This window comes from Aulonocara sp. 'chitande type north' Nkhata Bay, linkage group LG7 (genome assembly GCF_057382095.1).
Source record: "Aulonocara sp. 'chitande type north' Nkhata Bay isolate Kocher_YH1m ecotype deep benthic linkage group LG7, A_spYH_male_GT1.1, whole genome shotgun sequence".
Taxonomy (NCBI): domain Eukaryota; kingdom Metazoa; phylum Chordata; class Actinopteri; order Cichliformes; family Cichlidae; genus Aulonocara; species Aulonocara sp. 'chitande type north' Nkhata Bay.
The window spans coordinates 50,338,314-50,365,238 of NC_141350.1; the positions used below are offsets into that span (position 1 = coordinate 50,338,314).

Genomic DNA, 26,925 nt, shown 5'->3' on the forward strand with positions numbered 1-26,925 from the left:
GAAGCACATAATGACAGCATTATTTCCATAGTTAAGGGGAAAAAAAGATGAGTGGATGACGGAGTGGGTGCAGTTTTCTCTGTGGTGGGGTCGGGTGGGCTGTCCCGGGTTCTGTGGGGCCAGGCGGCGCTGCCGAACTGGGCCCCGGTCCGGATGGGCCTGGGCCCCCTTTCCCTGGCGGGTTGCAGAGTGTGGGGGTGCCTACTGGGGTCGGCGAGGGAGCCGGCCCCAGGGAGGGGTCACTTGCCCCTCCCTTCCTTCCCTCCCCACCTCCAGCTGCCTCCCTCTTCCTGCTCCACCACAATCACCCACACATGCAGGGCCTTGGGGTAAAGGTGTGTGCAGGGGAGGCATCCCCCCCCTCTGTCCCCTTCCGGCTGCCTGTGCCTCAATTTTATCTCACAACTTAGACATTCACATTACTCACACTCTCATAACACATACATATAGGACCTTGGACCTTGCACGCTACACGGAATCCAAAGTACCATCAGGGTGTACACCTCACCCCTGGTGTCGTTGCCCACCTCTCAATTTTAAATACATGTAGACATTGAGGGCTATCAGGGGGGGCTATGCGCTTACCTGCTGCTCTCTGGCAGGTAGCTCCCTGCCCTCCTGGGTTTTAAATGCACCTTAGAACACACATGCATCAAAACTACATATGAGCGGGCGGAGGGAGGTTTGGAGTCTTCACACACCCCCGTTCTCTGCGACCTGCTGGAGCGGGGGGGTTGGGAGGAGGAGTTGGCCATCCGATTGGGGTCTGGAATATGGGGGCTCCCTGCTGCTGCCGAGTCGAGGCGGTCTGCATCTCCCCACCGCAGGGAAAAGGGTAACACTACCTGGGTCTGGGTGCAGTTTCCCCAGGGGCAAGGGTACCTAGATGTGGGGCTTAGAGTACGCTTGGGAAGTGTGATCGTGTGTACAGCGTCTCTTTATGTCTGTCTCCACGTTGGGTGAGTGTGGAGTAAGTGCATATGAGAGCATGAGGGTGGGAATGGATGTTTGTATCTGTGTGTGCCTGTTTGTCTGTGTCTATATGTCAGGTTGGGTATCAGACGCCACCTCTCTGGGGATCTCAGGCCCTCCAAGGTATAGAGGCCTATCTCCCCCCACCACTTCCCTCAGACATCGGTGCGTTGGTGGTTCTTTGTGTCCAGGGGTGGACTGGCTCACTCCTGGTGGCTGCTTGTTGGGGCCTGGAGCCTGGGGCTTGCTCGGGCCACTTCGGGGGTGGGGTGCCCTCGGCTTCTCGGCCTGGGGCTCGGTCTCTCTGGCACAGCTGGCTGCCGGCGGAGCTCACGGGCACGTCACTGCAACCCCCCCTGGATTCTGCTCTGCGGCTGCTGAGTGACCCCTCATCTGGGACTCTCCTCAGCTCATTCTGGGACAGTGGCGCGGCTGCCCCTCTGTTGGTCTTCCTTGGTCTCTTGTGTTCTGGGGGCCTCTGGATGTCTGGAGTCTTGATCTCCTCCATACCTGCTTCATGCCCTGGAGGACGGGGCTGTGGCTCCCCACACCCTCTAACAGATCATTACATGAAGGAACCTTTTAATACAAGCGCGTCCATGCTCACAGGTGTACACACGGGTGCTCACACACACAAACTACACCCTTTTTGGCTCCTACCTCAAAGCACACTGTGCGCTGTCGATTTTACGTGCTGCACAATAATGTTTAATATTTCGTATTTACTGTTATATTCACATAGATCATCATGATGTTGTTTATTATGTTGCTCTTTTTTTTCTTCTGCTTGTTTTCTCTTTTTTCTTTCTCAACAGGTGATCCAGGTGATTGATTTATGTATTTTTTGTCTGCTTATTTTGTTGGTTTTTGTTTTTTGCCCTTTATCCCCGTCCCTCTTCCCCGCTGTTTTTCTTTCCCTCTTTCTTTCTCCCCTTTCTTTTCCCCAGTCAAGTCTGTCCCGTATTTAGCAAGTGAAAATAAAATAAAATAAAGAATAAAAGGTGAATCAAATAGACCATTACGGCAAGGCTGGGTTGGTCCATTTGGTAAAGTAAATCCGTTGGGCATCTTTCTTCACCTTTAGACAATAATTCTGATGGCAAAAGAGCCAAACAGGACAGGCAAAAAAAACAACAAAAAACTTCATAATTTCTAGCCAAAGTAAGAGAACTCACAAGGAGGTAGGTGTATCGTTGGTAAATAGACTGGTACTTACATAGCACCCTTCCACTCAAGTTGAGCACTGAGTGCACTTTTTACTGTAAATCTCATTCACCTAGTTATTTATGCAGTGCTTTTATCTATGCTGAGCACTTTGTCTAACATTTGAAAACTCACTAACACTCTGTATGCAACTCGGGGTTCAGTATCTTGCCAAGCATGCTTCAACATACAGACTAGAGAAGCCAGCCACTGAACTTCCAGTTCATAGGTCAGCCCTGTTGTCAGCAGCCGAAAGATGCCTTCATGAATGCAAACGAACAGGGTTTATGAGACGGTGCAGATTACCCTTTTACACTGAGTAAAAGGAAAAGCCACATTAGACTTTGGCAATATCAGTGACACGTAGCATCACCTTTCGTTAGGCTTAAAGTAGATGACAAATTTTATGAATCATTACAGCACCAAGATACAACTTCATTTATCTATTTATTTCAGGCCAGATAGAGAAATAAAGAGAAGGCCATTGTAGAAAGGCACTACTTTAGTGTATCCTCCAATAATGCTGAGCTCAGATTAATGGGAAACATTTTGACCGGTTTTTTCTTGGCTCATGCTCCGCAATAAGTTTCACGAAATTCTGCCTTTTGTAAATTAATCAAATTGCGTTAAGCCTCAACATGAAGCACTAGTTCTCAGAAATAAACTAGTCATTAATAATAGTTTCATTATTTATCATGTTGAATAAAGTAATGCAAATCCCCAAACTTTAAATATTCTGTTATGAAATAAAATGACTCACTCCAAATATCCTACAACCATGTGTTGTGGATAGTCCCTGCAGAGGCTAAGCCTACACTTTAAGCCACTGAGGTGTTGGTTGACGGGGGTGATGCGATGCCACTGTTATGAATGAAATCTGTTACAGTCCTATAACTCCAGCCGTACGTATCTTGTCCATTTAACATATTTATTCTTCTTCCTTCAGTTGTATTTATCATTCCACAGTTCTCTTTATCCAACCGGTCACAAAGTGATTGTGCCTCCCGAACAACAACACCTGGTGCTGATTACGTGTGTCTACCTTCACATTCACATGAACACATCATACCGTAAAGCAATAAAGGTGACCCCTAGCGGCACACATAAGGTAACAACTCAAAAAATGGCTCCTACAGTCCCTTTTTTCACATCGCAGTCATGTTTTAGGAGGAAAGCCAAAAAAAAAAAAAAAAGAAAAAAAAAAGAAAAAAAAAGATAAAAGGTCTGATTGTCTGATTCCACTTTGGGAAAGTCCTGCTATTGTATGTGCAGGTTCCCTGCCATGTGTTTACTCATTGTCTTAAGCAGACTGTGCTTTTCTTAGTGTCATCCATGGAAAAAACACAGTAACCACGTTTGGTGATCTTATTGAAAGCACAGCATGAATCAGCCTCGACACAGTTACACCTATAGTATCATATTTGATACATAGAGTAGGCTATTTGGGGAGTTTTTTGAGACTTCGTCGTCATTTCATCAAAAAATGCACTATATATTTATAAGCTATTAAAAAATAGAAATAATTTTTTATAGATATGAACTGTTTTTATTTAAACAAATTTGTCAGATAGCTCAATGTGGTTAAAAAAAATACAATTTACTGGCAATTTTTTCATATTTCAGGGTTTAACTGGTTAAATCATGATAAACACTTTAACGTGTGTTTGAGACAAAGCGTCACAAAGTTCACCTGTGAACCTTGATCTTGTTGGATTTAATGCTTTCGGGTACTTTACCGTCACTCTGGCACGAAGTTGCCGTATTTTCCTCTCTTGCCTCCCAGTTGGACTTTCCAACTTTTCAGCAGGCTCCTGAGAGTATGGACGTGTATTGTAAGTAGGTGCACAGGGACAGAGTGGATAAACTTGCCTTTCAGTCAGAGCCCGCCTCTCCTGCACGGCAGGAATGTGAAATGCACCTGAACTGGATCCCCCAGCAGGAAGAATGATTGCAGAAAGTTCACCTGTTCCGAGACGTAACTTTTCTTGGCAAGTCTGACAAGAACAAGAAAGAAAGAAAGAAAAGAAAAAAATCTGTATAAATTTTACAAAGTTGCTGTCTGTAGCTGAACCGGGAGCAGCAGGTAAACTAGGATAACAATGGGTGAGTGCTGCCTGTCTCCAGAGGACGAGGAGAGACTGAGGATACACAGAGAAATAGAGAGACAGCTTCGACGGGACAAGTTAGCGTCTAAACGGGAGCTGAAGCTGCTGCTTTTAGGTGAGAGCTCAGTGTTTAACTAACACACGTCCACAGTGGAACTTTGGAACATAATGAACAGATATGTCTTCAGTAACAAAGAAACTTTAAATAAGTTTAGTTAGTTTGATTTTTTCTGTTTTTTTTTTTTTTACAGTGTACACTTGTTAGATTTGTGGCTAAATGTTATTATTACAGGGTTTCTGATCATAGCAGTGAACGTTTGAGTTATATTTCTGAGGCTTATGCGATTTAACAGCTCAACAGAAACAACCTTTAGCGTTAAAGGAATTCCCTGTGATGATTCATTCATCCACCCAGAAACTCTCATACAACCTGGACATTGTGTGCTATATAAAACAATAATAACGTTCACATTCCAGTTTAATCTGTATTTAAGGGAGTGAAATGCTGAATTAGACTAACCAGAACAGGTTTTTCTTAATGTGGAGTGTAATTATATGTCTGTATCTCGTTTTTCCTTCTTTAAAAAAAAAAAAAAACACGTTTAAGGTCTCTCTTTGAACTAGAGATCTCGAGCTCAATGAGACCTGTTTAAATAAAGAATTACATAATAATAATAATATACAGGAAAATAGCCTTCCATTTACAGCCCCACAGTGAGTAGAGTTTGGTTTCTGCTTATGTTCTGGCGTGGATATCCTCAGTATTTGAACTGTAGACTATCTTAGTTTATCGTAGTAGGCTACTGGTATGCTAGCATGTGATAGTTAGCATTAAAACAAAGTCCTTAGACTGAGAATAATGCAGCCTATAATACAGAATAAAATGTTATCTGATGACGATGCTCTATATTTACAGTATCTGTATTTATAAAGCACTTTTCAAAGTAAAGTTTCAAAGTGCTAAATATTAATAAAACCAACAAATAAAAAATAAAAGTTAAAAATAAATGCGTTGGAAACTAAAACAATTTAAAATGATCTCAATATGATTATAAAATAATTATATAAATTATATTACATGTCTGTCAAAGCACTTCCCTGAAAACATCAGAAACAAAACGACCAAAGTCATAGAATTCCTCCACTATGGAGCAGGAATGTTTGGATCATATTCCATGTCATTCCATCTGATTATTGTGGAAATCACCACAAAAACCAAATGCTTGGCTTGTAGTGTAGTTTTGCCCTCCTAAATTGACGGGAAACTAACATCGGAGGTATGGAATAAGGTGAATCAGGTGCAAATACCAATGTTTTCTGGATCAATAGATAACAAAGCTTTGGTATGTGTTTTACGCTGTGCTGTCACCTCACGCCAGTTACAGCTTACTCCTCGCATTCTTCACATAGTGATGTTCTGATGAATCTCTCAGATAGCCTTAATCATTTGCAGTCTCCTCTTAAAAATGAAACCATACTGCTGCTTCATTAGTACAAAGTATTCAGGTTTCATATTTTGACAGCCACGGTGACCTCATTAAATGACATGTGGTCTGTTTTCTCCAGAACCAAAACGGCCAAGCAGGCCACTTTTCAAAGCTTGACTGTTGATTATGTTGGAAACAATACATTAGACATTAGGGATTTGTTTAAAGGTCAGCGCTACTTTAAACTTCAACTTGAGTTGTTTGGAGAACAATATCCCCCTGTAAAGGTCAGACTAATGGTTAACATTTCTAGGCGTTTTGGGCCCTAAGCTGACACCCTTATCAAGAGTAATTTACAACTAGAAGGCAGGAAGCAGATCACTGTTTCAGTCAAGGACACATCGCTGTTGATAGGCACGTTGAGTTGCAGGAATCTGGCAAAGACTTTCTGTCCCAAAATAGTATTCAGCACATTGTTATTTGCAGAATAAAAAGTAAGTGCATATTTAATTCATAATGTTTATAGCCTTTTTGTTTTCTTTTCAACTTAATTCTCCATCTGCTGTCATGCTTTTTTGTAGTGCAAAAGCAGTGAGATGAAAATAAAACCGAGCGTATGGGCATAATGTTCAACTCCTATATGCTGTGCTAAATCAGAGTAATCATGTTGGTGATGGGGGGATACAAATGAATGAAGAAACGCACAATACACATACACACACACCCAGGCTTGATTGAAAAAAAAGGTCTTCTAACCTGGAAACCTTACTTTCTGGAAATATTATAACGCTTCAGAGATTGCAATTTTTTTTTGTTGTTTTGTTGCCAAACTCCTGTTGAGCTGCAGCTGATTGATGTTGAGATTATTTCTTTTTTTTGAGCGCATGCCACAGATGTCCTATTTCTGGCATTGCTTTGATCTTATTCCATTTTTCATCCTTCGGTTTCATTCATCTCGTTTGCCCAGGGACTGGTGAAAGTGGGAAGAGTACTTTCATCAAACAGATGAGGATCATCCATGGCAAAGGATACAATGACACTGACAGGAAAGGCTTCACTCGTGTGGTGTATCAGAACATCATAGCGGGCATCCAGGCGATGATCAACGCCATGGAGACTCTTCACATTGACTACCTCCATGACCAGAACATTGTGAGAAACCAAGCATTTAAACTTTTATGTGGCGTTTGAGAAAGCTTGCCGTACCAGTTACATTGAGAAAAACAAATTAGAAATAATACTAGTATTGTAACATGCAGGCTATATAAATAGACAGTTTTCCACTGCAGGAACTTGTGAGTTGCTTTTGGGGCCTGCACCTTTGTGTGTGCATTCTGACCACAAGGTGAACCTCCTGTAAGGCCTCACTCAGGGTTGTAAGCGGCCACTTTAGGATAGGTTCTTCAAAGTGGTTGAAAAAAAATTCTGATAGTGTTAGTTTTTGATAAACTAACAATCTAAATGTCACTATCAGTGATTTAAAATCCACACAGCCCGATTTGCCGCAGTGGACAGACAACAAATTCTGACCAGCTGAGCTATTTTCGATATTAAATTCTGTTTGTTCAGTGGCAAATCACAACACGTGGGAGTTTTTTGGGGAGGGCGAGGTGGGGGTCTTCTGTTAAACCTCAAGAATCAGACTCAGGGTGGGCGGCCATCTGCCTAGAAACAGTTGGTGTGTGAAAAAAAAACAAAACAAGATATGAGCAATGAAGAACAAAAACACTCAGTGACTGTGTGGCTCATAATAGAAACATCTGGAGGACAAGATACCAGTAAATACATGGATCCAAAAAGGGGGGGAAAGGCGAGAATAAGACAGGAGGGGTGCTCATTATATCATATACATTTGCAACCTGGAGCTATAATGGCATAACTAAGGGATATTAAGATGGTGCAAACTTTTATCCTGCAAAATAATTGGACAAATGTTAAGGGATCACAGAAGTTATTACAGTTTAAACTTTGGGGGACATGAAAGTGTGCACCAAATTTAATTTAACAAAAGCTAATTCAAGCTTGTTACTTTTTAGTAATCAAAAACTTCTACAGACAATTAATCTTTCTACATCATGTCATTGCAGTAGATCTGGTTCTTCTTGAGAACTATAGTAAAAAAAAGGAAACATTGCCTAAAAACGATCTCTTGCAATTCACAAAAACCATCTAGTGGGATTTCTTTTACAGCGGTCATTGTATTGAACGTGTACTGAAGAAGTGAAACGACCTGTGTATCTGTCTGTCAGGGGTATGCGGAGAAGCTGAGCCAAGTGGACTTGACCTATGTGTCAACTTTGGAGTCCTGGCAAGTGGACGCCATAAAGAGAGTCTGGAACGATCACGGTGTTCAAAGATGCTATGAGCGCAGAAGGGAATTCCAGATATCAGACTCTGCAAAATAGTAAGACTTTTATATTTCACATCTTTATCTTGCATTAATTTCCTCCGTTTATTGTAATCCTGTAATAGTGTGGATTCATTCTGCTAAAATCAATGCATGTAAAAAGCATAGATTTCTGTTTAATATTTCAGAATATTAACCTTAATGTGTTGTTGTAAACATTTCAGTTACCTCACTGACTTGGACAGAATCACAGCCCCGTCGTACATCCCCACCCTGCAGGACATCTTGAGGGTCAGGGTGCCCACCACAGGCATCATAGAGTATCCCTTTGAATTTTCCAAAAACATCTTCAGGTTTGATATCATACTTTATTAACACATCATCTAGACAGATATACAGCCCTGTGAAAAAGAAAGTTTTGACATGACTCGCAGTCCAGTGTACCCAACCATTCAACAGCTTGTAGAAGTCTTTACAATGTTGCTCCAGTTTATTGAGATTTGTGGAATGCTCCAGACCAGCAAACTGCCAAACTTCTGCTTTTATACTGGCACTCCCTCTTGCTGATGATCAATAATGAAGTGCATTTGATTAACAGCACCCATCCGGTACTTACCTTCTTAATGTGTATGGAAACAGTTACGGTGTACTCGCAGTCCACACACACACATTATTACTGCGGTGACAAAACAGACTAATTACTGAAGTGACTAAAGATAGTTAATTTGAACTAAGTGGGCGGTAATAAGTTTTCCTTCGAGTCGTGTTTAGAATAAGCTGCAGACAACAAAAGAGCTGCATTCACAGCTTCTGCAGGTCCCAGTGCACATGTGAAATTCAATCATCTGTGTCGCTATGTGGAACTGCTGACTGTTGAAACCTGTATTGGCTAAAGACCATTTATATAGAGAGTGTCAGTCCCCTTAGAAAACTCTCTGCGAGAAAGTAGAGAAATATAGTTCCTTCTTCAGTAATTCTTCAGTCTTCAGTAATGAACCTTTAGTGCTTTCATTGTCTTTCTGTAGGATGGTTGATGTTGGTGGGCAGCGTTCTGAGAGGAAGAAATGGATCCACTGTTTTGAGAATGTCACCTCTATCATATTCCTTGCAGCCCTCAACGAGTACGATCAGGTCCTCTATGAGAGTGAAAACGATGTACGGTCATTATAGTTATAGTTGATCCTTTCTTTGATTCTTGTCCAACCTTGTCCAAATACAGTTCATCGTTTAAGCCTGTCGCCCCTCTTTCAGAATCGACTCCAGGAGAGCCTCGCCTTGTTTAAGACCATCACCTCGTGGCAGTGGTTTCAAGAATCCTCCATCATCCTCTTTCTGAACAAAACAGACCTGCTAGAGGAGAAAATCCAGCATTCGCATTTAGCTTCCTACTTTCCAGAATACACAGGTAAAGCATGCCCCCAGTTTGCTCTGCATGTCTTCAGAACAACCATAACTGTGTTCAAAACTATATTTGAGTATAACTGGCATGAAGTGAGTCAGCCTTGAATATAGCAGATAGCTGACCCTCCCTGAGCCTGTTTCTGCCAGAGGTTTCTTCCTGTTAAAAGGGAGTTTTTCCTTCCCACTTTCACCAAGTGCTTACTCATAGGGGGTTTTCTGATTGTTGAGGTTTTCTCTATATTATTGTAGGGTCTTTACCTTACAATATCAAGTGACTGAGGTGAGTTTTATTCTGATTTATTTGTATAAAGTAAAATTGGATTCAATATTTATGTATTTAAACTGTTAGACTACAGAAGCAATGACAAGCTGTGTTAATCATTTTTTAAATTACTGTCTGTACATGAATTAATCAATCCAGCATGCACCCTGTCAAATATTTGATAATTAAAGACATTAAAGATTTGTGAAGATGACAACTGATCGATTTGTGAAAGTCCACAATAGAGCACTACGCATATTGTGACTGATGTTAATGATAAGCACAATTATTAAGAATGAGTTAGTTCTTAAGTCTCAACTAAGACACACTGGAGAGTATAAAACTGTATTAAACAGTAACTGTGAAAGAGTGAGCAAGGAGGCTTTTCTAATTTTGACCACTTTCTCCCACACAGGGCCTCGACAAGATGCTGAAAGAGCTAAAAAGTTCATCTTAAATATGTATGTGGAGCGGCATGTTGGTCGTCATAAAGCCCTTTACACGCACTACACCTGCGCTACAGACACGGAGAACATCCGGATTGTGTTCAAATCAGTCAAAGACACACTCCTCCAAGAAAACCTGGAACAGTTCAACCTCGAATGACAGAGGCTAATGGACCAAGTGATGGTTTCACTGTGGAGAGCAAGAACACTGGTCGTAATCATGTTGTAACATTTTTAAAAAGACAAAAAAAAAAAAATCTTTAATGTGCTGTCAGCTGCTTGTTCAAAAACATCAAAGAGAGGCATTTAGGCAGCAGTGTCAGGTAAGGTGCATTTATTTCATGACTGTAACAGGGAGCAATTGTCTTTCTTTGCGACACCACTTTATCATAACTGGTAAAGTAAGCCCATTTTTTTCTTCTGCTATAGGAGAAAAATGTTATCTTGAATTGTTACACAGGGTTCCTTTCATTCTGTTACTGTTTGATGGAGAATAAGCACACGGCATCAGATTCGTTTTACAAAGTCTGGCAGGAATGTGGCCCATCCTGCCTTACAGCTCCTCATCCTGTAAGGCAGGATGGGCCACATTGTAGCTCCTCACTGTGGGGGGAAACTACAATGGCTTTAATTTGTTTTTTCATTATTGTATTAGGATACTTTTAACAAACGTTTTGCCTCTAAAATGATTAAAACCACAATCATGTAATATGTATTTCTATAAACTGATTCATGCTGCTTCCCCATTGTTGTCATTTTATAGAGAACTTTATTTTGACAAAAGTAATTAAAAATATATATAAAGAACAAAGTGTATGTTCAGAAATCTATGACTGATCTCACGCTATAGGACAGCAGCTGCTGACAGTGATTAACTAAAGGCAGTTTTCCCAGACACCTTCACGTCAGGCGTGGTTACACTGAGTGTGATTATAACCTTTGTACCATACAATGGTCAACAATGAGGTCTGACAGGCTGATCTCCGTCTTCCTGTCCTAATTACTTGGGATTAAACTTTGGTAAGTGAAACAGGCTTTCAACCAGGTTTAGAGAAATGCGTGTTTGGGCATGGATATCTAGGAACCAGCTGATTTCTCCTGTGTTGTGTTTTAAGGGTTGAACAGTTCAGAGCTAACGTAGAAGGAAACATTAGAAGTAGCCTAAGAATCAGTGGATTGTCAAGCATCAGCTGTTTGCTTCTGATTGGACAATAGTTTCAAGCATGTGGTGAATCCTATGAATATTATCTGCACACGGAGCTGGCCACGACAGCTCCTTTTGTCACCCTGAGGGCAAACAGCTCTCTGGGGCTCACAAATCAACTGTCAGACATTAAAAGCAGTCCCGCACTTGTCGTGAATAGTAGTAGTTCAGAAACCTCAGAGCGCACCCACTTCATAATGACAGGCAAATACACTCCTCCTATATGTATGTATAAGCTGGTGTGCAAAGAGCTGTTGCAGCAGGTGATCGCCCTTATTTGGTAGTGGCCCAGATCATGTGACCACAAAATGGTGGAAGCTGTGAGCTGTTTGTAAGCTGAGCATCTCCATCGAGAGGCTGGAAGCAGGAAGCAGGCAGGGAACTTGGAAGTACATTCATGCTCTGAGACGCAGGAGGACAGAGATTCCCGAGCCCCAGAAGCGGTGAGTAGATGGCTTTTATTTGGGGGAGGGGGGTGATAAAAAGAAGAGAAAGAAGGGATATGCTCTATTTTTTTTTCCACAGCCAGCAGACAGGAAGCGAGGGAGAGGGAGGGGCTGCTGGCATCAGCACTGTGGTCCTACGCTGTGCTGGGGAAGTGGATCTTAAGCAAATCAGCATCCTCAGCGGAAGATATATGATGCTGGGTTTTGTTATTCTGCATTATAGGGCTGTGTATCAATGTGTATTTATTTCCTTGTGGGCACAGATACAGTAGACAAACAGTGAATCATCAGCATGGCACTCATCTCCACTGGACAGGAACAAACCATTCAGCATTTTTCTGTTGCAGCTGCTAATGCAATCGTATTTTTCTTAATCCAGATAAAATCCTGCCGATGAGGAACAAGGACTTTCCCTTTTCATGCGAAAGAGCGCACGTGACTCTCGGTGAATTTGCATCCGTGCCCAATCTGTGCTCAGGCAAGCGTGCCGTCATTTGATTTGAATGAGCACTAGGAGGGGAAAAAAAGGAGAGGAATGAAGTTGTGATGTAACGAGCGTCGCCGTTTCCCCGACTCCACCTTCCACTTGTCACCCTGCCTCCTCCACTTTAATCACAGAGGGAGAAGACCTTTAACCTCAGAATCCACCCACCCCATCCCTTGCTCTACTATCTCCCTCTCCCGTCTCACCACTCCTCTTATACCCCCCTCTCCATTCCCTGATAGCTTTGGAGAACTATTGATCAGAAAAGTGTAATCAATACACTTTTTTAGATATGAAGGTGTTAGTACACTTATGGATGCGCTTGGATTGGTTTTTTTTCTTATGCTCGCACTGATATTGATAAAGCCAAACTGTAATTTTTCACTCTATAAAACAGCGTTGATATAGATCCCAGAGATAAGATTTTTTTTGTTGTGTCCTCTGGCTGACAAACATAGATAAAGACACGATATTGATCAAAAATGTTGTTGGTTAAATTATAGCACTGAAATCAAATCATATTTTCTGCTCTGCAGCACTATATTGAAAAGTGCTTGGGGATTTCTGAGACGTAACAGGAATGCTTCCATTAAAATGGGTCATATTTTAGTTTTTCTCAATCCACTTCAGATTCATATGTAAAAACATATATATTAATATTTAATTAAGTGAGTAATACTGGACCATATGTTTAAATCCTATTATAATGAAAACATTTTATTAAGATGCCTCTTGAGGAGACGTGGGGGAGTATTATCAGCAAAAACTAACTTTGCTGGCTCAGAATGAGCTTTTCTGGGGTTCAGTCCAAGTACAATTAGACGTATAACAGAGCATGAAATGAAAAAACTCAACTTTCCACTCACTAGTAGCTTTTAAATTTGCCATTTATCTCAACATTACCAAGACTCTAACAACCAGTCTATCTAACTCAGTCATTACATAAAGAGGTATCACAGGCGGCAGAGAGCACACACAGTAGTCTGGGTGCTCTCCAGGTGTGTTTTTCTATCATAAGAGTTCATTTAATAACTGTAATTATCTTCTCGCAGGTCCTCCTGGGGATGGACCTGGCATCAGGGAGTAAAATGAACTCTGAGGGGGATGATGGCAGACCAGGTGAGCGCAAATCAACAAATACCCTTAATAGCTAAAAGAACACTGTGGCATTGCATAACTGTTTCTGTTTTTCTTTTCTTAGTCCCTCCTACCTCTCTACCTCTGCAAGGAGGAGCCTCACAGAGAAAAAAACTATCTGCGCCTCGTATCAGCCTGTCACTGGACCAGAGCGAGGATGACTTCGGAGAGACACCAGATGATCTAGACATTAATGTCGACGACCTCGACACTCCAGATGAGGGGGATTACCTCGACTACACAGACCATGAAATGGACTGGGAAGGTGGGTGACTCTGAATGCTAGAATGCTAACACTGTGAGTTTGATGACCTGAAAGATCGCGATGAAGGTGGGGCACGCAGAATTACAAAGTGATGCAAGCATTTTATTCTCCTCCTTCTGCACAACAAGAGCAAGACTATTTTGTAACACTAACAGCTAATGTTAATATGCTTCATTACTTTACCAAGAATTTAATTGATGTGTTAAAGTGGAAAACCACAGTTACTGATCTATTGATCTTTTTAAAATCAGTCTACAATTTACCCACAATGCATCATTTGGTCTTTTTCTTATCAGATCCCAATACTGCCAACAGGAGTGCTACCAGTGAAGTCTACAATACAATCCCAACATACAGTGCTGAGGAGGAACGCCAAGATGGAAAACTGTGGAGGACTGTCATCATTGGGGAGCAGGAACACCGTATCAACATGAAACTCATTGAGCCCTACATGAAAGTCATCTCTCATGGAGGTGACTCAAGTTTTGTCTCACAGTCTGAGCAGATCTTCCTCCTTAGCTCCGGCTGCTGGGGTCATGTGAGCCCTGCAGACACTGCTCTCAACTCATTTCACTTTTTAAAATCAATTCACAAGTGTAGTTTTTCTTTTGCAAAGTAGTTACCACATTTACAGTAAAGTATAGTAAAGGTGTTAACATTAGGATCCATCAAATGGTGCACTCTCCCTTAAACCCCAACCACTAGAACTGAATACCAGTCCAAGCCAATTGGGTAAAAGACGTTGCTTTTTATAGCAAAGATTGAAATACAAGCTGAATCTGCATACAAAGCAGGTGCAAAGTGTCCCCAGTCACTTTGTACCTGAAAGATTTGTTGTCACTTGAAGCAGAGAACAGTAGAAGTCAGTGGTCTTGTTGCAGCATTTTGGATCAACTAATTGAACTAGTTTTTCAGTATCACTCTGAGACAGGATTTAAGGAACTTGGAAAGATGTTGCACAAATACATGACAGTCCTACATATTTATATAATATGCAAATTGAAGGACATTCTAATAAAAAAAAAAAATGACTCCAGGACTCCTCATGGTGTTAGAAGAAAGAAAAGAAAGAATTAGATTGAGGAACCTTAGTTTCATGAACCCTAGAGGTAACTATGTGAAGACTATGGCTTTTTAAGACGAATAGCCCTCTTGAGGGCCATTGTGAATAGATGAGATGAACAAAAATAAAAAAAAGTGTGACCACAAGCCTCCTGCCACACAGAAAACCAGAAATAAATCAACAAATTTATAATCATCTAACACACAGTATTTCTCAATTGTAAGCATGCTTTGCTATTGGATTACAGAAGAAAGCCAGGTTAAAAAAGTATTTATGTTAGGTTTACTGCATTACAACCTTGTCATGTTAATGAGCTGCCAGTTCTCATCTAACTAGACCATGGAAGGACGTAGCATTTTGGAAATACCTCATCCCACTTTGGCAGTAGACCAAGTACAAATAAGGAAATGCAGGCTGTAGATGAAGACAACTGATAACCTTTTCAGCACGAATTTTTAAGTCATGTTTCCCTGTGTCACCTGCATGTTACAGTAACGTGATTCATGTGGGCAAAGTGGCCATTTGACTGCTGTGATCCAGATCGACTCACTGTGAGCATACAGGCATGATAAATCAAAGTAACAACTGCTCTTTCACCGGGCATAAGGGGTCAGTGAATGGTTCAAAAATAAAAATGATGTGAACTGTGCAGTGCTGTGCAATCGTATACTTGTACACAACCGTGTGTGAGTATAATGCATGAAAACCACAGGGGGACCTGGATCTTAAATTGAGACCAGTCACTAAGTCACACATTATTGGTTTCACAGGCAGGGGCCCCATGTCTATCTCTTCCCCCTCTGTGGTGCCTTAACCACGAGCTCTGGTTAGTCTGTGGGTGGATTGACCATGAGGGTGGAAATATGCAGGTCATGCATATCCCACTGTGCTCTGCGTTGCAGGTTTAGTGAAACGCAGCTGTCTCATGGAAACAGAGACGTCTGTCACTGAAAATTCAATCTCACCAGCTCTGTCATTTTGATAAAAGACCTGCTGTCTGAGTGACACCAAATCTGGTAATGAATGGCTTTGTGAATAGACGGAAATTACATTAATCAGAAAAGTAGCGAGAGGAAACAGGGCAGAGAGACAGATGGACAAAAGATAAATAGAACAAAAAATAAAAGAGCAATCAAGTTCTCGCCAGAGGAACTCTTACTACTTTTATTTTTGTGTGTGCTTTTTATCAAGGCTACTATGGCAACGGAGTGAACGCCATCATCGTGTTTGCTGCTTGTTTTCTGCCAGACAGCGACCGAGAGGAGTACCATGAAATAATGGAGAACCTCTTCCTGTGAGTATCAAAAAGCGGTGACTAAGACGCTCTTTAAACGACTCTTTGTTTTTTCCAGTGTTTTGCTTTGACCCCGTTAAATTCAGCCACATCGTTCGGTGCATATCCTGTTTTTGTAGTAGTGTTATTTATTTGCTTTTTCATTTTTTCAAGCAATGATCGACCATCTGATCATGACTGATCTATATATATATATAAACATAAAAATATAAACATATGAGTTTATGGGTAAAACTTTGAAAATTTGGGAATAAACCAGGAATCATCCTTGATGTCACCAAGATGTATAAGGCAGCGCCACAGACTGTATATTAACAATGGGCATAGCCACTATGACATCACTCATTGGTTTGTTATTCATTTAAACATTTAGGTCTTTGCTATCACATTACCATATTTGGGTGTAAGTTTGCTTTCATGCTTGATTAGCAAACTGGATCTATTGATTGTATGTGCGCATCCCAAAGATACTGATTTCTTTTAATTAGTACTAAGTAGCAATTTACCAATTCCCTGACACTGGAGCTCAGGACTTCTTGTTTACTTTTTACCTACTAAACAAGCCATATTTTTTCAGCTACTTTTATTAAAAATGTTTCCAAAGGCACTAATCAATCAAGCCAGGATTGTGTTTATTTGTGGTGCAAGTTAGTTTTACTTTCAGAGAGAGGATATTAACTTGCTTTTGGAGTCAGCCAGCTGGCACTGGCAACATCATGAGCGAAAGGCTGCAATTAAAAAAATCTGTTTAATGTATTTTTCACCTTAAGTGGGTTTTGGATTGATGCTAATATCAACATATTAACATAATTGCAATGATAATTTTAACATCCTGAAGGTCAGGTAACGCTACAGTCACACTCAGGAAAAAGTGGTTTGACACTTAAAATTAAAGCGAATGTTTGCAGTGATCTTATGATGTAATTGCATTTGAACTCTCCAGCCACTTGTAGTCACTTGCCATCTTCAAAGTGTATCAAGATGGCAATAAAACACCAAAAAGAGGGAGTCAGTTTGCTATCAAGTAAAAAGGGTCAAGTTGGGAATTACATGAACCTTAAAACTTCATTAGAACTGAAGAAGCCTCTTGGATGAGACGTAAAACGTCTTCCTGAGTCCTGCTGAAACCTCATCAATTTGATGCAAAAGTTCATAAATTCCTTCACAAATTGCTGCAGGAAGGTGATTTAACTGCAAAATGACAGGGGCCTGGCAAACCTTCCTTTTATACAAGAATATAATCAGAATAAAACTAGTTGGCAACCAGATAAAAAAACTATTTGCAAACCTTGGTCTATCTCCCTGAGAGTGATTGCAGTCATTCCAAGTCAGAGCATTTTTTTGAAGACAGGTTGCCTCCTACCAGGTGACCTGTGCAATTGCACAATTTAATCTCGCCCTGAGATTAAAGGCATTGGTCGTCTCTACTTGCAGAAAAAAATTCAATGTAATCACTGGGCAACCACTGAATTTTCTGAGTTGCTATCCTTTTTTTATTCTAGTGTGAATGAACTGTTGCTCACATTAGATTCATTTTGCGCACAAAGTAAACATATGCGTTGGATATCAATGCCAAATTATCCAGTATTTCTCAAACAACTACAAAATGTGTAAAAACCACAAGTATGTACCTCATTGTGGCTATACAAAAAGTCACACAATCACACAGCCTTGTCCATATTAAAGTACTAATATGTACTAATTTGTGCAGTTGGCATTCAGAAACAGGATAAAGAGTCGAAATCACGGATTCTTCCTTACAGTCTAACACTGCATGTGTAAATACGTTTGGATAGTCTGACTCAGCACTCACTACAGGCATCAGTGGCAACATTTACAGTACACATTTTGTAAACAAGTTCTTGTAGATTTTAGTGTTATGTTACAAGCATAGACCTGCGCCTTTTCTAGTCAGCAGAGGGGGGCACTCTGATTGCAACAAGAAGTCCGATTGAACAGAAAGCTATTAGAACATGAACCTTCTTCTCATGTGATCATTCATTTATGACCTCAGTTTGAATGTAATATGGTTGAATTGCTAGTTTGGAGTCTTCTTTATTATAGAAGGATGTTAACTGTACTATTCATTTTATAGTAAAATGTGCAATAAAGCACTTAGGGACGGTCATAAGCCGGTTTCCAAAAAACAGTAGGATAACAACCTATTACTGACCTCGAGGCTTCAAGACGGGGGTCCACAAAAACGGATGATGTATTTAAAGTCTAAAAAATTGCAAAAGACTAAATGCATCACAATGGAACAGGGTCATTAAACTCTTGTATTACTTGGATGATGAACTGAGAGTTAATTTGAAGGATTCTTGTGATTGATGGGCACTTGAACAGCTGTAACATGTAACGTCCAACCCACAGTAGTCAAAGTGTCATGCCAGCCTGTGGGAAATACACAGCTGTGTTTGTGGTCTTCCAGTCAAAATTAGTTCATGGCAATGCAGCATCGAAATGCATATGACAAAAGCAATGTGTGTGTGGATGTAATTATCAAATTAAGGACGTTGTTGCTGTTTCAATCAGCCATGACACTCCTGCACAAACACAACTTTCTAAATGAAGTGATTAAAATTCAGTGTGAGTCTAGCTTGTTTGCTAGGACCTCCCGTGTCGATATATCCACTGTTGTGCTGGCACAGTGGCGCCTCATGCTTGGACAGTGTGCTAGGGATCCCACAGGCTGTTCTGTGGAAGATATTGAGTGAGCTGGCATATCCGAGAGTTCTGGAAAGAACGGAAAGGAGGTAAACCGTACTGTCTGCAGTTTCTGATGCCAGATGGCTTGAGGTCTGAATCTGCGCGAGGAGGAGTAACTGTAGCTGGGTGCTGAACGGTATTCAGTTTGATGTCAGTGGGAGATGATCAGAATATTCAGGAAACAGAGTGGATCAGCAGTGCTGGTCTGTAAGCAAGCTGGGGAATGACATTTGATCAGGAGGAGAGGAGAGCCAGTGAAGTTAGATGAGTTATTGAGGAAACTAGCTGAGGAGATTGTCAAGTTATTTTCAAAGCAGGCGACAAAGTTCCCTGCTGACTGCGAAGACAGCGAGGAGGTGGTGGAGGGACTGCGGAAAAAAACGAGAAAGCGATAACAGTTTCTTATGGTTTGAATTAGAGAATTGGATTTTCGGAAAAGTAGAAGTCTGATCGAGCTTGTGAGATTGATGCAAAGAAGGAAAGAGGAAGCAACATTTTTGCCAATTTCTCATTGCTGACTTCAGAGGGGAGAAATGTTTAAAATGCTGTTAGTTGGTTTTTTCAAATTGAGGGTAAGACTTGTGTCCTATTTCCTCATATTTCTTTGCATTGAGCTTTCAAATAAAAGTTGCTCCTGTATTTCACCATTTTAACACATAATGCCAGAGACTTTCGAACTCCGCTTGCTTTTGATATTTTGAAGTTTTTGATTGAATTACAGTTTAGCCCAGGTGAGTTTCTGCAAGGCATGATGCTGTTTCACATTAATGTAGTTACAGTTCTGTTTGTCTAAGTCAGCCATTCCCAAAGTCAAGAGTGCTGAGACCCTCTGAAAAACCAAAAAACCCATGACGTCCACCATAATACAAGAGAAAAAGAAACTTCAGTATAGAGTCAGAGTAATGAGTAATATCACAAGCTAACCTAAAATAAAACCTATAGCTAAATATGCAACTTAACATACTTTTGAGTAATCTCAATTTGAATTTCTGTTATTATTGTGTCTCATCTGCAAGACCTTCACAGCAGCACACCAGGTGGCCCCAGCTTACACTTTGGGACTCACTGATCTGCATTTATTGAGAGTGTTAAAATTTGTAAACTGTTAGGGGCACAAACCACGAAGCAACAATGACACCAGTGTCAGTGTGTAAAAATGGTAGTTTCTGCAGTGGCCACTTGAGGCAGGCTGCAAAACCAAATCAGCCCTATAGACCCCACTATGCTAACTTCAGGGATGTAACAAACACGTTTAATGCCAGGTACAAAACACAGTTTTGCTTCTCATAACATTTCAGAACTCAGTCGTTTGGTCTTTGTGTAGACTTAAATTTTGAGGCGTGTATCCCAACATGCACTTTATTTCCAGTAATTGAAATTAACCTCTTGAGAAAGCCTGATGGAGAATATTACTTGGGGTACAGTCCCTCAAAAAACTGTGCTGCTCGTTTAGTCTGTAAAGGCTAGCAACTAATGAAGTTCGTTAGCATTAGCTGAAAGCTTAGCGCTTCTCACTCTCATCCAACTTAAAGCTTAAAAAACCAACATGGCTCAAAACACACTCAGTATACCCATCCTTTTTATACAGTCTACACAGCCTGCATTTAGTATTTAGAGCTAAATGGCAAGTAGGCTAAACTACAACATGGTGAACATGTTAAATATTACTAGTACATGCTACGGTATTGTTTGGGCCTGTGATTTTAGCCTGTTGTTAGGTGGTTGGTAGGCAACAAAATGACTTATATCCCCCTGAGAATAGGAAAAAAAGAATCGTCCAATTGAACTTGTGATTTCCTGCCTCTTTGGAGCTACAAGAGGCCACCCAAACACATGAGATATCAATGGAAAGCCCAGGATGTCCTCTATTTACACCAGGACGTTGTAAGGTAGCTCAAATAAGTCAAAAGATATAGACCAAAAACAAATGTCAATTACATTAAATTAAGATAATGCTGCTAATGCTATAGATGCATAAATGCTACGAATGGGTTATTGGTTGGTGGTTTAGGGGCCTAAGATGTACCTGTATGTCAAGCTTGGTTGCTCCACTCCTGATGGTGTGGGCGGGGTTTGAGGATAGACAGAAAGAGAGTTTTCGTCTTACAGTAAGATTTGTACATAAAATGTATTTATATACTGTAGCACCTTTCTAAATCAGGATCGCAAAGTGCTTCACAATAGCAGTCAATTCAAATATTAACACAGTAATATTATCTACTAGTCAAAACCAAGCCTATACAAATACGTCTTGAGCTGCTGTTTAAAAGTGTGTGCAAGTTGGCATGCTGGTGCTTAGCTAAAAGCACTGTTCTTTAGGGAGTGTAGAAATCAGCAATGGGTCCAAATACAACATTTTACTCTTTTATATAATCCTATATGGTATTCCAGAAAAAAAAATGGTATGAACCCTTGGTTTAAAGCCAGAATAGGGGTCAGGGTTATGTAAGCAGTACTTACAGGAAGGGTGAAGCTTCAGAAAATTAATTTGTGTGTACTCATGTGTGCGTTTTTCCAGTTATGTGATCAGCACACTGGAGCTGATGGTGGCAGAGGACTACATGATTGTATACCTGAATGGAGCCACACCCCACAGAAGAATGCCTGGACTTGGTTGGCTAAAGAAGTGCTATCAGATGATTGACAGAAGGTCTGTCCTGTTCAGTGGTATCACTGCTATGCGATACTACATTGGTTTTGTGAGAGAAGCCCTGAATGACTAAGAACATTTGCAGCTTTGCAGAATGAAAGTGAAAACTGATGCACCAACATTTACATAATACTTTGGCATATGATGTTATCCTCAGGCTCAGGAAGAACTTGAAATCCTTCATTATTCTCCATCCATCATGGTTTATCAGGACCATTCTAGCCATTACCAAGCCATTCATCAGGTAAAGAATACTTCACTTTTAGCTGGCACGCTATCAGTATTTGTTGTGGTCTGGTGGTTGGTCCACTGTCTTGTTCTAAAGATTGCTGCTGGATCTTGACACGTATTAAAACAATTAAGGCTGCTTAAAATTATTACACTGAGACAATTAGCTGCTAATGTGACTCCAGACCTTTTAATATAGTGTAACGGAGTAATGCACATTTATTGCTTTTATCGTGTTTCTGTTATGTAGATCTTTAATTGTGTGTGTGTGCCTATGTAAAAATGGTCATTTTTTGTGCACATGCTTGTGATGCCTCAGCACCAAGTTCAGCAGTAAGATAAAGTATGTAAACAGTCTGGACGAGCTGCAGGAACTCATCCCGATGGACTGCATCCAGATCCCAGAGTGCATCATTAGGTGAGTCCCTTTAAACCTTTAAACACAACACTGCCTCCACCTCCTCTGAGCCCAGATGGTCTTTTAAATAAGTCTATTTTCATCTTGTCATTTAAACTCTAACCTCTAGACTCGACAAGCAGCTGAAGGAAGCGGCAGAGAACTCGAGGTAAGCATCGACCCTCCTGCTCGCATTACTTATTCTGCTTTTTTTCTTCTCTCTCTCTTTTTTTTCCATCTACAGTTGAAGCGCTCTCTTATCAGGCAACTCACTTTTTAGATCACAGGGATTCTTCTGCTGGATCAGGGCCCAATTGGATTTGGCTATAGTTGCAATTACAGGAGAGAGAAAGAATTTGCTAAAGAGGCTAAATGGATTGCTTTCATCTCATTTATCATTACAGCAAAATAAATGAGCCAGTCCTTATAGCACAGTGATCTATTGCACTGATAATAAATGTAGAAAAGAAGCAGTAGAATTCCCACACTAATCACCGGCTGACTAACTGTGCTCTGAAGCGTAAGTTGCATGCACCTGCAAATTCAGCGCATGCTCGTGTATTACAACAGTAAATTCTGCTTTAACAACCTTTCAATCCCCGCCCTCCCCCGGCCCGATCAAGAGTGAACAGTTTTCTGCAGGGATCCGAGCCAACTGCAGCAAGCAGAACAGAGTAAGTCCTCGAAGATGTTTAAGTTCACACATAGAAGACAAACGGCCTTGTGTCAGCAGTCTGTCACTACTACATAAACACACCCATCTCTAATGTCTCTGCTTTGTACTTTCATCTTCCCAGCAGACCAGACGCAGCTGGTGCCAGCGGCTCGTAAATCCAAACATCCTGAATAGATGGGTCACCTCGATGCTCAGAAGTCACTGTTGTATTGAATGGGCGCATCTGGAAAATTGTGTAGCTACTGTGTGTGCGTCTGTCAGTGTTTTGTCAATTACACACTGGAGTTTAATAAGAGAATACAACTTACAATAGCACCTGATCACGATAAGATCTTTAACGGCTGCTGTAGCACCTGCTGTACCTTACACCTGCAGTCCTGATATACATGTAGTCTTAAGTGTGATTTTTTGTTTTGGGAGCATCAGCAGACTAGTGCCATTGCTCACTTTAGGGTAGGGACTTCAATTACACACTAGACAGCGCACTGCGCAAATCCATTTGTAGAGTCTATAGTGTTGTAGTTGTGTGCATGAGAAGCAGTGAAGCAATAATATCACCCTTTACTGGTTACTCAGTCTCAGTATTTCTGATGAAGAAACTACTTCTGTGTACGCAGTAAAAGCACAGGGTGCCTTGTGCCATGGAAGATGACCAACTGGCTTTTGACCAATCCAAACCTCTTTCTGGAAAATTAACCATAAAACTAGATATTTTACCTTTATAGAGTTAATCTAAGACTAAGAAGGAATAACTTAATTATTATATGAAGCTGTCAGTGCTATGTGACAGCATGTCTTTTTAGTCGTGTTCTGCAAGTGTGTGTGCGTGTCTGTGCGCACGCATGCATGTGTCTTTCTGTCTATACACGTCGAAACTCATCCTCAGTTTCTGCTTGACGACCAGGAAGAATCTCGGGTGAGAGTAGCGATGGGATCTTTGATAAGCACATCTTTATCTGTGTGTGTCCACACGCATGCGTGTGTGCGTATCTGTGCATCAGTGCATGTCCCCCTCATTAGATAACCGATGGTCCTCTTGCACAGTCTATAATGGTGTACTGAGGGGATGCAAAGAAATTGTTGATCACTGGCTAGTAATTCAATAAAAATAAATCGATTCAAGTCTGAATGTATTTTATCATTTCTTTGTCTGCCAAATTACAAATCAGCCACTTTCAACCTGGTGAAGTCACGAGTTGCTCTTTATTCCTAATGGATTTGTTTGCAAAACTTTATTTGAACAGAATAACCAGGATAACACATACTCAAATTAAATATCAACAACAATAAGCACATGGGTAAAAGAGAAAAACAAACATAAACAGGGTGATTAATCAAATTTTAAACCCCAATCCAACACAATTATACATGGTAATATGATCAATGAAACCATCACAACAAGTAAACTGCCACGATGAAATGTTAAAGATACGCAGAAATCTTCGTGCTACAAACCGGGTGTGGCGAATAAAGCTTAATTTTGTTAATTTTATTTTTAAAAAAAGGAAGTTTGGGAGTGTTAAATACATTTTACTGTTTTTAAATGCAACACATTTCATTGTGTGAATGCAGTTATAAAAACAGAGCTCATTATGAACAGCATCTCATGTTTCATTTGGTCAGGCTCATTCAGTAAAGGATAAATGACTCTGTCCCTCGGGGGAAGGGGGAGACAAACAGCACTGGGGAAGAAACGAAGAAGGAAAGAATTGCAAAAGAAATCTTATGAGATGGAAAGCATCACGTTCACCGGAACGTGTAGCTTTCATCGTCGTACTCCAGCTCGTCCTCGTTGTCCTCTCCCAGCTGTCCGTATCGGAACTTCCTGTACACTGTGCCATCCTGGCCCATGTAAACAATGTCCTCATCTTCATCATCGTCGTCATCATTGTCATCATCCTTATTCCCTGAGCGACGTTCACTGAGGTCGACCAGCTGGGACTCCTGAAATCGGCCGCCAGAGGAGCCGGCTCTGCCGCTGTAAGAAGAAGCAGAGCTGTAGCCGCCTCCGTATCCCCCACCGGAGCCCAGCTTTTCATAGCCGCGGGGAGGGATGTCTGAGCGCACGTTTTTCAAGCGGGAATGTCTGATAAGGACGATGACGGTGACCAGAACCAGCACCAGCAGGACGCAGGCTATAATGAAGACTGTCAGGTTACCTCTGGCCTCCTCTTCCTCCTCATTCCTGAATGCCAAGTTGGTGCTGAGAATGCACTCACCTGGAAAGAAAACAGAAGTTTAGACACTGATACAAAAAGTAACTGTGGTACCTGAACAGGAGCTTTAATGATAATAAAACTGAAAGGGCAGTCAACAGATTTTGTGCAGGCAGTGAAATTTCCTTGGAATGAAAAGTACCATGAATGTCTTTAGTGGCTCTGGAGGGAGCTTTTCAAAATCTGAAACAAAATGTGAAATATGAAAGCTTTTGTAGGTGCTCCTGGTTTCCAAAAGTAAAAAAATGTGATATTCACTGTGAACTTTTCTACAGTTTGAATCAAAGTGAAGCTCTGTTGGTTGGAAACACTGGTGGAAAAAGGTTAACAAGCCCATCAGAAAATACCCTTCTCTGTAAAGAAAAGCCAACGGAGAAGCTTGTGTTTGTAAAACTTGGTTTCATGGGAAGAAAAAACAATACCAGAGAAAAATATTTGGAGTAAATTATGCCCCACTCTTTTGCTTATAATGGCAGCAACAAAGGATTGAATTTACTACCAATCTGTCTACATTCATATTTGGAGCTACCTGCCATGCCAGAATTACAGAAAATATAATGTTACTGAAATAACTTCATAAAACTCATAGTCAGAGCTGGTCTACTAAATTTTCAGCAGAAAATGCTGTTTCTGTTTCAGCAGCGTTAAAGATAATGGTTCAATTAAATGCAGATTTTACAGTTAAATCCATAATTTGTTTGGTTTGTTAGGACTATTTTTGCAGTTTTGCCGATGTAATATTAAAAATGAGGCCCATATAGGGCTGGGCGATATATCGAGGTTTTAAAAAATATCGATATATTTTCATATGTGACAATATCGTTTATATCGATATAGTATATGTTACGTTATAATTATAACTTGTGGAGCCGCAAGTTTGCCTGTCTTTCGTCCACTTTTGTCTCTATGCAACGTTACTGGGCCTTGCGTCTCCCCCTCCCCCATCGCTTCACCTGCAGGCAACGACAAGATGGACACGGCAAATCTCCGTTAACGAGTTACCGCGGATCACCCCGTGCGTGGGGCTGGACGGCGTCAACGTGTTAGCGAGCTAACCGCGCTAACGACATGCATGGCCTAAAATCCTTTCATTTTCTCCAAAATCAATAGTGCGCCTTTTGTATGAATTCTGGTTGTGCTTACTGACCGCGAACCGATTTTATGTGGAACACAGCGCTCAGCAATCTGTCAAGAAATGTTCTAGTTCAACTTTGGTAAGCTACAGAGCTGCACCGCTTGATGGATTGTCGGAGTATTACGGCTACCGTAGTCCGGAGCCTCGCGGAGTGATACGTACTGTGCTTCAACGTAATATTACCGTATTTTGTGTGTATAAGCACCATAAATGGCACCTGTTAAGAGACATGATTACGAAGCAGATTTCAAACTCCAGGCTGTCAGTCACGCAGTACAAGTTGGGAACAGAGCAGCTGTGAAATCTGTCTTTGTTATTATGCTCAGCGTCTTTTAGTTTACATTTTGACTGCACAATTGTGAGCTTTTTGTTATGCACAAAAACAACATTGTTTTCTTTTATTTATGGAGCATTATTATTTAATAAATGCTGATAATTTATTTTTCAGTAATTTCTTCACGTACATCTGTGCTGTATGTTAATAAAAGTGCCTGTGTGACATCTGGGACACAGCTTTGACTAAGAACTCTCTTTTTGTTCTTACCTTATGGCTTAAAAAAAATATCGAGATATATATCATATATCGCCATCCAGCTAAAAAATATCGAGATGTGAATTTTGGGTCATATCGCCCAGCCCTAGGCCCATGGCAAGTGAACGAGCTCATAATTAAGCTGAAAAACACAAATAAAAAACTACAAGTAGGCAAATCAACAATATTGTGCAATCTTAAAAAGCAGAGATATTGGCCAGCTCCGCAACACCAAATAGCCTGAAATATCACAGACGACAACTAAAGAGATGGTGACAGAGTTATTTCCATGGTTAAGAAAATCATGTTCACAACATCTAAGCTAT

At 40.8% G+C, this 26,925-nt stretch overlaps 3 protein-coding genes across 6 annotated transcripts in view; 2 read left to right on the plus strand and 1 right to left on the minus strand.

Annotated features, from left to right (window-relative positions):
- Positions 1-4,082: 4,082 nt before the first annotated feature.
- On the plus strand, positions 4,083-10,944 carry LOC147326120 (guanine nucleotide-binding protein subunit alpha-14-like). Its single transcript, XM_086301081.1, has 7 exons — positions 4,083-4,395; positions 6,675-6,859; positions 7,957-8,111; positions 8,279-8,407; positions 9,080-9,209; positions 9,306-9,459; positions 10,133-10,944. The coding sequence occupies exons 1-7, from the start codon at positions 4,275-4,277 to the stop codon at positions 10,321-10,323; spliced, it is 1,065 nt and encodes a 354-aa protein (XP_086157207.1). The 5' UTR covers positions 4,083-4,274; the 3' UTR covers positions 10,324-10,944.
- Positions 10,945-11,632: 688 nt separating this feature from the next.
- prune2 (prune homolog 2 with BCH domain) lies at positions 11,633-23,850 on the plus strand. 3 transcript variants are annotated; one of them, XM_086301086.1, is made up of 11 exons: positions 11,633-11,810; positions 13,350-13,416; positions 13,499-13,699; positions 13,996-14,172; positions 15,954-16,056; positions 21,284-21,415; positions 21,573-21,659; positions 21,963-22,061; positions 22,171-22,209; positions 22,664-22,714; positions 22,841-23,850. In XM_086301086.1, the coding sequence occupies exons 2-11, from the start codon at positions 13,362-13,364 to the stop codon at positions 22,869-22,871; spliced, it is 975 nt and encodes a 324-aa protein (XP_086157212.1). In that variant the 5' UTR covers positions 11,633-11,810; positions 13,350-13,361; the 3' UTR covers positions 22,872-23,850. The 3 variants fall into 3 exon arrangements, with proteins under 3 accessions (XP_086157212.1, XP_086157210.1, XP_086157211.1); XM_086301084.1 differs by having other exon boundaries at positions 11,636-11,810; positions 22,838-23,850; XM_086301085.1 differs by lacking the exon at positions 11,633-11,810 and adding an exon at positions 11,879-12,291 and having other exon boundaries at positions 22,838-23,850.
- A 55-nt stretch (positions 23,851-23,905) lies between these two features.
- Positions 23,906-26,925, minus strand: part of pcsk5a (proprotein convertase subtilisin/kexin type 5a) — a 40,612-nt gene continuing 37,592 nt past the window's right edge. For both annotated transcript variants that reach the window (XM_086301083.1, XM_086301082.1), the window contains one exon: positions 23,906-24,935. In XM_086301083.1, coding sequence (XP_086157209.1) covers positions 24,463-24,935 — 473 coding nt within the window. In that variant the 3' untranslated portion in view covers positions 23,906-24,462. The remainder of the gene's footprint in view (positions 24,936-26,925) is intronic.

What these genes read in the sequence shown, in the direction of transcription:
- prune2 (XM_086301084.1), top strand. Translation starts at nt 13,362, where the DNA reads ATGGACCTGGCATCAGGGAGTAAAATGAACTCTGAGGGGGATGATGGC. An exon ending in ATTACCAAGCCATTCATCAG is followed by an intron (nt 21,660 to 21,962) that starts GTAAAGAATACT and finishes GTGATGCCTCAG; the next exon opens with CACCAAGTTCAGCAGTAAGA. An exon ending in ACTGCAGCAAGCAGAACAGA is followed by an intron (nt 22,715 to 22,837) that starts GTAAGTCCTCGA and finishes TCATCTTCCCAG; the next exon opens with CAGACCAGACGCAGCTGGTG.
- LOC147326120 (XM_086301081.1), top strand. Translation starts at nt 4,275, where the DNA reads ATGGGTGAGTGCTGCCTGTCTCCAGAGGACGAGGAGAGACTGAGGATA. An exon ending in ACCTCCATGACCAGAACATT is followed by an intron (nt 6,860 to 7,956) that starts GTGAGAAACCAA and finishes TCTGTCTGTCAG; the next exon opens with GGGTATGCGGAGAAGCTGAG. An exon ending in CTACTTTCCAGAATACACAG is followed by an intron (nt 9,460 to 10,132) that starts GTAAAGCATGCC and finishes TCTCCCACACAG; the next exon opens with GGCCTCGACAAGATGCTGAA.